This window comes from Urocampus carinirostris, chromosome 3 (assembly GCF_059441175.1).
Source record: "Urocampus carinirostris isolate Australia breed hairy pipefish chromosome 3, RoL_Ucar_1.0, whole genome shotgun sequence".
Lineage (NCBI taxonomy): Eukaryota > Metazoa > Chordata > Actinopteri > Syngnathiformes > Syngnathidae > Urocampus > Urocampus carinirostris.
This window is the reverse complement of record NC_142351.1, coordinates 57,897,868-57,905,515: the sequence shown is the minus strand read 5'-3', so window position 1 is coordinate 57,905,515 and position 7,648 is coordinate 57,897,868. Positions and strand designations below refer to the sequence as shown.

The following is a 7,648-nucleotide window of genomic DNA, read 5'->3' as shown; positions in this document are numbered from 1 at the left end:
ATTTCAGCTTTGCTGAATCATTTGACTTAGCTGAACTCTTTGTAGTCTTTGTCGAAATCTTCAAAAGCTGCCGCTCTTGTGGCTTTTCGTGTGGGTTGTCCGGCGAGGGATGAATGGTGGAATTAGTTACATCCTCGCGTCCTTCCTCGCGTCCATCTTGCTGCTTAGACTTCGCACGCTTCACACATCTACCTGCACGGCAACCACGCTTCTGTTTTCTGTCCTTACGGCGCCGTTGACGTCGTTTATTAAGCGGAATAGCCGTCCACAAGGATGACGGGTCTCTTTGAAGTTTGCTCGGTATATCATAGGCGGTATAAAAAGTGCCCGAAAAGTCGAAATTTAGACGCCCACCCAACCGAATAAGTTCGTCCCTACTGTAAGTATTTTTGGCCACACATGTGTCCAAAAGTTGTCAGTGTTGTCTCAGTTGCGCAAAAGCACAATCTGCTCCTCATTAAATAATGCAGTAAATCAATGGGCAATTTTTATTTGATCTCCGAGCCACATGTAATGAAAAGAGCCATATATGGCTTGTGAGCCATAAGTTCCCGACCCCTGCTGTATACCATTTGAGGTTTTTGGGAAATATCAGATCCTATGAAATCAATAGTATTTTTTTTTCCTCTTCTTCATGGCAGAGTAAAAAGATCAGAGAAACATACTTTTTTTTTATTTTGTTTTAAATAAAAAGAACAATGTCATTAAAAAGTGTGGCCAAACGTAGCTCAATGATTCCAAAAAGATGTAATAAGAGAAAAGAAGTGATCTTTTCAAGCACAATTTGCATATTCGGACAAAAATCTCATTCCATCACACCAGGTTTGTGGGAACTGACAAGAAAAGTTCCTGCTTAGAAAATACTTGAACAATGTTTCATTGTGCACGACATAACGCCAGTTCATACATTTGGGCTTGACAACAAGTTCATTAAAAATAATTCTTCACTTTGATTTCAAACAAGAGGTAAGACTCTGATCTGGAAACTACATTATTTCTACCCTCTTTTACTAGTTAATATATACAAACAGTTTGCTGTGTTCACAGGCTAAATTAGGCGTACATTTTTCAATGTTTTCCCCCCTCACTGGATGGACAGATGATTGAATTCCATATATTGGATTACAGAAAATATTTAAATCCACACATTTTTAGACTGAAACACACTGGAAGCAGAAATTAGAAAATATCATCGTTGAATTAAAAATTTTGTATGATTCTAATGGATGTTTTGTTTCAATGAAAAACATACATAGACATTAAAATGCAAGTATGAGGGGTTTCTGTTCTGGTGTCACTGAAGCGTTCAAAGCATCATCACATCTTCTGTAACACCAGTCCACATCTCTTGCCAATGCACGTTGTATGACAGACATCAACAGTATTAACACTAATTTTGTGCGACGACTGTGATTCATACTATAAATAAATCGTGCCAACGCTCCCAAAAGAGCTGTCAGGTAAAAAAATGAGATGAGTTGTGTCTTGAAACTTGAGGGAAGAGCTCAGGAGTCGTACTGCTCACATACATATTCTTAGCACATCTGGATGGCATAGCATCCGCACTCCCGCGTCCTATATTTGACTCATTTCAAACAAAACCTGAACCAGCGTACTATATTTACTAGTGTTTTGTCAGACATGTTGATAGACACATGGGAGGGAGAATGACAAACAGTAAAACAATTGTCACCCTTCAAAAGCAGCCCTGGAAAGAGACAGACGGAAGTCTATTCCCACTCTAACACATAACGGGGAGTCATACTATTTATGGGTGGCTGGTCGGGACCTTTTAAGCCATTGAGTTCCTGCTTAATCGCACAAATGTTCGTAAAAAGTGTTAGGTGGAATCCTATCAGTCAAAGTGTAGGGCTGTGTAAAAGATGATCCAAACCACCTGAAAGAGATGACAAATAAACAGGTATTAGCAATTGAGCCAAGTACAATGACAGTCATTGACAGATGAGGCATTTACACACAGAAGAAAAATGCACTCTCTCTAACAAATATTTCTATTTTAATATACTGTAATACCTCGCTACTTCGGGCTTTGTACTTTACAGCCTCAATGGATCACTGGGTAAAATATAATCCACAATTCTCCATTTCAGTGTGTATCGGCAGAGTGCATATTTGTCAGGTTTGGTGACCATTTTATCCACCGTCCCTTATTGCTGCAAAAGTAGACCAGCAGAGCTCATTTTCGTCTGACTTTGTTTTCAATTATTTTCACCTAAAATTAACTTCACTTGTGCGGCTGCAATCCCTTATCCTCAATTCTGTAATGCTGCAGGCGCAAACCAGTGAAAGGAACTTTTGTTGAGAAGCATGTCATTTTGGCCTACTTAAAATGAAATGCACTGTTAAGGTTGGGGTCCATTATCCCGGTTAACCATTGCCAAGAGCAGGGGCAGAGTGCTTTTTTTCGGTCTGGGACATTTAAATGTGCACTCTGGCTGGCCAAATATAAAATGACGGTTTTGCCTGCGAACAATTATCCCAGTTCAACTATTGCCCGGAGCAGGGCTCAAAGGGAGCAAATTTATTGTCATAAATGACGGCCCTATTTTTGTTGTGCTGAAACTATTTACACCCCTTTTCATAATCAGTAGTGCAATGAAGCAGGAATTCATTTTATTTTAAAAATTATTATTTCACAGTTTGTAAAAATAAATTCACAAAGTTCAGTACTTTTATTTGTTGTTTAGAATGTTCTATTTGTATTAACATTTTTACACCACATTATCGTTCCCCAATAACGTGCACATAATCACGACAAAATATCCTCTTAAGTAAAAAAGTGGTGTCCTAAAGAAATGTCAACTCCTTTTCTGAATAAGTAGAGAAATATAACAGCAAGATGGTTTTTAAAATTTTAGTTGACAGTACAGAATTTGTCAGAAAAAAACCTTTATAAAGTACAGTACTTTTTATTTGTTAAATGATTGGTGTTTTTTGTTTTAATGTGTAATAATTAATGAACAATGGCTTGTAATTTGCAAATTTTTACTATCTCGAGTTCTTTTTGGAACGCAACAAAACAAGAGATTACAGTATGACTTCATTAGAACGAATATTTTTTTCAAAGAGTCACATCACAAAAATATCTTCTTACCAGAAAGAGCGCAAAAGATGTCATGAAGCCTTCCTTTGTGAGTTCCCACGTTCCACCATACTCTTCCTCGTCGATCTGCTGAAAGCTGCTGAAGTAAAGGTAAAGGACGCCGGCGTTGATGACGCAGAATCTAACCAGTCAAAAACAACATGAGGTCAGCAAGTGCTAGGCCGCAATGATCAAGAACCAGGTTAAACAATACGTACATGGCGAGTCCAAGAAATCCTTTCAGCGGGGCCACACCCCAAATGACCCCAAGGATTACCGCAATGATTTGCCGGAGCCAGTAAATCACATCTAAAAATTCGTCCTGGAAATATAAAAAAAAAAACCCACACATTTCATTACCGAAACACTGCATTTTAAAGATCTGCATAACATATTGTCCATTTGTAATTGTTTGCGTCCATCAGTTTATAAAAACACCTTTTTTTTAGAATTCACCCATATCAGAAAGTGGCAGCAGATTACTATTTATTTTTATAAATTGTCTGCAAACAAGATAGAACAGGGAAATATATTTAATACATTATTTTTGTGGATGAAACTGTTAAAGATTAGACTGAAAAAAATAAAAGTAAAAACTCTTGGACATAATTTTTATTTTTATATACTGTTAAAAAAACTGAAAACAGTAACAACGTTAAAAAACTGTTCCAAGGAACATCATTTTTACTCATTTTGAGTATTATCTCTGTTCTTTTTGTACAAAAAAAGATAAAGATAGAACTTGAAAATCATAAACATAAAAACATGAACATATGAAAGCAAAATAGATAAGACAAGTTACCCCCTGAGCAATTTTCCGCGGGTCTGAGCGTTCACACAAAGTCGTTGAGCAACGCTTGAAACAACAGCAATCCCAAGTGTGGCAACTAATCCATTATCAAACATGTCCAAAACTTGACATCAAGTTACATTTTGCTGAGTTTCCGGCAATGCAAAATTATTTTTCACTTTTGAATGAATTGACTAATGTACTATTGCAAAGGTTGTACGGCCTGCAAATGTCATTTGTTTTTACAATTCTTTCACAAGATTTAATACTAATATTGTGGGGGGCTTATTTAGTCGCACGATACAGAACTGTATTTAATCACATTTTTCAGTGGAAGTACAATTTTGGCAACAAGATTGACTTGATATAATTGGAAATTATTTGAATGCAATAAACTTTTTCCTCCTTTACCCTGTTTTTTTCTCCTTTTAAAAAAAATCTCATTGTGTTTATTTTTTTCTAGCTGTTACTTTTTTCTTGCTTTTTTGTTCTTCATTACCCCTTTTCCCTATATTTGCTTCTTTCTTTTTTTCTGGCTTTTTTTCTGAAATTTTCCTGCTCTTTTTTTCTATTTTTCTCTCAGTATTTCACTACTTCTTCATTTTGGTATTTTTTCCATCCCCCCTTCCTTTAAGTCATTTTGTGCACAATTTTACATAATATTTGGTCGTGTAAGGATTAAAGAAGCAAAATCAACCTGAAGAGCCGTTTGGGACCCGAAAGAGCCGGTTCTTTTTAGTGAGCCGAGCCGAAGAAGGCGGTTCTCGAAAAATATTGACTTTACTCAACTTCGTTTTACTTCGACATTGACTTCAAAATACCGCATTTGGAACACAGCGTCAGGGGAACCAGTGTATTTTTACCTTCATGCACTGTAACTTTGACTTAATTCGCTTCTTAATTAGCAATTTTGAGCCCTCATTTTTGAGAGCTGGCTAGATTTTCTTGTGCGCCGAGAATGTGGGGGCAGTGCGCAATTGCACACGCGCGCAGCTAAGAGGGAACATTGCCCTTGAGCCTCAGTGAGCACAAATTATAAACTTAAGAACGGGGGCATCAAACTCATTTTAGCCCGAGGGCCACACAGTAGAAAAGCCTACTCAGAGTCCAGACTGGTAAATTAATGGCATAAAAAGTGTGCTTTGGCTGGAAGGCAGAGATTCTGTTTGGAAGCTCACAATTAGATTATGATTAAGACACGTAAGATTTGAACATAAAACGATTGAGTGTTTTCTTCCCCTCAATATTTGTTTTCCATCCTGTGTTTTTCCTTCTCCAAGCTTTAATTTCCACTATAGACAATAGCTAGAGCATATACAGCTACAGTGGGTGCTTTCTGAGGAGCAGCTGATTTTGGTAACATCCAGTGGACAGGTTCAAAACTGCACGTCATTGCTTGATGCAGCACATGTTTCTCTTGTGCTTCTCAGCATGGTCTCACATGCTCCAAAAAATGAAGTGCCGGGCCACATTTGGCTGACAGCCCTTGAGTTTAACACATGCCATTTACGGAAAAATGATAATTTAAGTTTAAAGAAAAAAAGAAGAGCATGAAACTGGTCCTGGGAATTAGTTATTAAACATCCTCGAATGTGTTCCTGGAGAGATTTTTAATAGGGGGACAAGGTGGGCTTTGGTTCAAAAAAAGGTTGTGAAACACTATTAGCGTCTAAAAAGAATATGCAACCTGCTGCCACCTGCTGATATGACGACTGATCATTGGAGGAAACAAAAGATACAGTACTTAACGACACACTGCAGTTATAAAACTGGGTACATTCATGCAACACACTAGTTGAAAAATAATGACTTACTACACGTTGTATGTCAGTGTTTTATCACCGCAAGATATACAGACTTATAAGGGGCTTAACTTAAAGTGAAGCTGCAGACTAGCTGGCATCTCTGCTCGGTTTTGATTGTTTTTAATCCGTCCTATTTCAAGTCGATTGTGAAGTGCGATGTGCAAAATCAAAATGCCGTTTTTTACCAAAACTAAATATGGCAACTTCAGGGTTTTATTTGAAGAGCGCTGCAGACTGACCTTCTCCTCCCAGACCGCGTTTCCGTTGAACACTTTGCTCCATGTGGGCTGTTTGACAGCCCCATTCGCCAGATGACTTTCTTCTTTCCGTTTCAAACTGCTCGTCATTATTCCCGCTTCCTTCCAGCGAACGCGTCAACAACGAAAAATAGCCACCTTACGTAAATTGACGCAATCTACAATGAGCGAATGGAATGAGTTGTGTCGCAGAACGCGGAGTATTAACTGTATGGATAGTCCGCTGATCTGACAGAATCCGGACCCTGGCCTCGAAAGGAAGACTGCGCATGCGCTTGATCGTTTGACCCCGGCTAAAATTAGCCAATCAGAGAGTGCGACGTCCTCGTGTCTTTTTCGGGTAGAAAAGTTTAGAAAAGATGCAGCGACATTAAGTGGCCAGTATTTGTAATGACAGCCCCAAGATTAGTGATGGAGATGATGGCTTTTTTTTTTAGAGAAACGGGTTTTTTTGCTCGGCTCACAAAGAGCCGGCCTTTTCGGATATAAACGGTTATACAAATGTATTTGTCATTTTAATCCACATAATAACAAGTACAGTATTGTGTGTCATTATGCAATAAATGGTTTGGAACAGGGTAAAATAAGGCATAAAAGAGAAAATAGAGACAAAGGGGAAAAAATAAAAAAGGAAATCATATTATATATATAAATATATATTATATGCTTACTTTTTTTTACTTATTAATCATTTGTATTTTTGTTTTTATTTATTGCATGTGGAGTAAGTAGTAATTTAATCTATGCTGCATGATGTGCATATAGCATATTTGACAATAAAGTTTACAAGTGAGAACAAAAAGAGACCAATAATCAATAACCAATATTTGACTAAAATGTAATAATTGGGAAATGGCGTTTAATTTTTCATAGTTTAAACATATTTAAATTTGGAATATTTATACTAAACTTACTATACTTAAGGCCAGGCAACTCAGAATCTCATCGCAAAAACAAAGAAACTATGTAATATAACAATAAACTTTACATTTTTTGAATAAAAAGCTGTGAAACACATTACCTCTGAAAACCACAATAAATTCAAAATCAAAATATTTACAGAGCTATCGATTTAAAGATAAAATAGAAAACAATTTAACTTTTTATATACACAGCAATTTAAAGTCGACAACACAGAATCCATGAAAAATAATATTGACCAATCAATCACATGAGAATAAAAACGTCTAGAAGGGAAACGGCTCTTTTTTGGTGGGAAGCTGACTTTAAGCAGGCCCGTTCGTGAACGACAAGTAACTGCTCAAGACCATATATGAGCTATGGTTACTTTTTTCAATTACACACACAAAAGGATTTCCATTTTCTTTTTTAAAAAGGAACATTTTGGGTAGAAATGTTTGCATCTGTTCCCTAAGTTGTACACAAATCACTGCTGATTGTAATGAGGCTGTTGAATAAGTTACCTTCACCTTGTGAGTAAAAGTCAGCGACACGTCAGCTATCTAAATGTTTAAAGGAAAAAAAAAATCAGCAACTTGATGCTTTTCATACATAAGAATTAAGTGACCCACCTGTAATATGCCATTTTTGTGTGTACTACGAAAGTGTCTCGATCCTGTAAGTTGCCCTCTGATTACCCTCACCTGCGCTCACTATTTCAGCCCCAGCGGCCACTTGTGTACTAATTATCCTTCTCCCTCTTTAAGTGCTTCCTCTCCGGTCACTCTTGGGG

At 37.2% G+C, this 7,648-nt stretch overlaps 1 protein-coding gene across 1 annotated transcript; it reads right to left on the bottom strand.

Annotated features, from left to right (window-relative positions):
* Nucleotides 1-651: 651 nt before the first annotated feature.
* rab5if (RAB5 interacting factor) lies at nucleotides 652-6,230 on the bottom strand. Its single transcript, XM_088332721.1, has 4 exons — nucleotides 5,938-6,230; nucleotides 3,322-3,425; nucleotides 3,116-3,245; nucleotides 652-1,897 (listed from the first exon to the last, which is right to left on the bottom strand). Exons 1-4 carry the CDS (start codon nucleotides 6,043-6,045, stop codon nucleotides 1,856-1,858), a joined length of 384 nt encoding a protein of 127 aa, XP_088188847.1. The 5' UTR covers nucleotides 6,046-6,230; the 3' UTR covers nucleotides 652-1,855.
* Nucleotides 6,231-7,648: the final 1,418 nt, after the last annotated feature.

Bases quoted from the DNA above. Each gene is read 5' to 3' on its own strand.
- rab5if (XM_088332721.1), bottom strand. From the start codon at position 6,045: ATGACGAGCAGTTTGAAACGGAAAGAAGAAAGTCATCTGGCGAATGGG. The intron at 3,246-3,321 runs GTACGTATTGTT...TTGACTGGTTAG, and splicing joins GGATTTCTTGGACTCGCCAT to ATTCTGCGTCATCAACGCCG. The intron at 1,898-3,115 runs GTAAGAAGATAT...CATCTCTTTCAG, and splicing joins CATCTTTTGCGCTCTTTCTG to GTGGTTTGGATCATCTTTTA.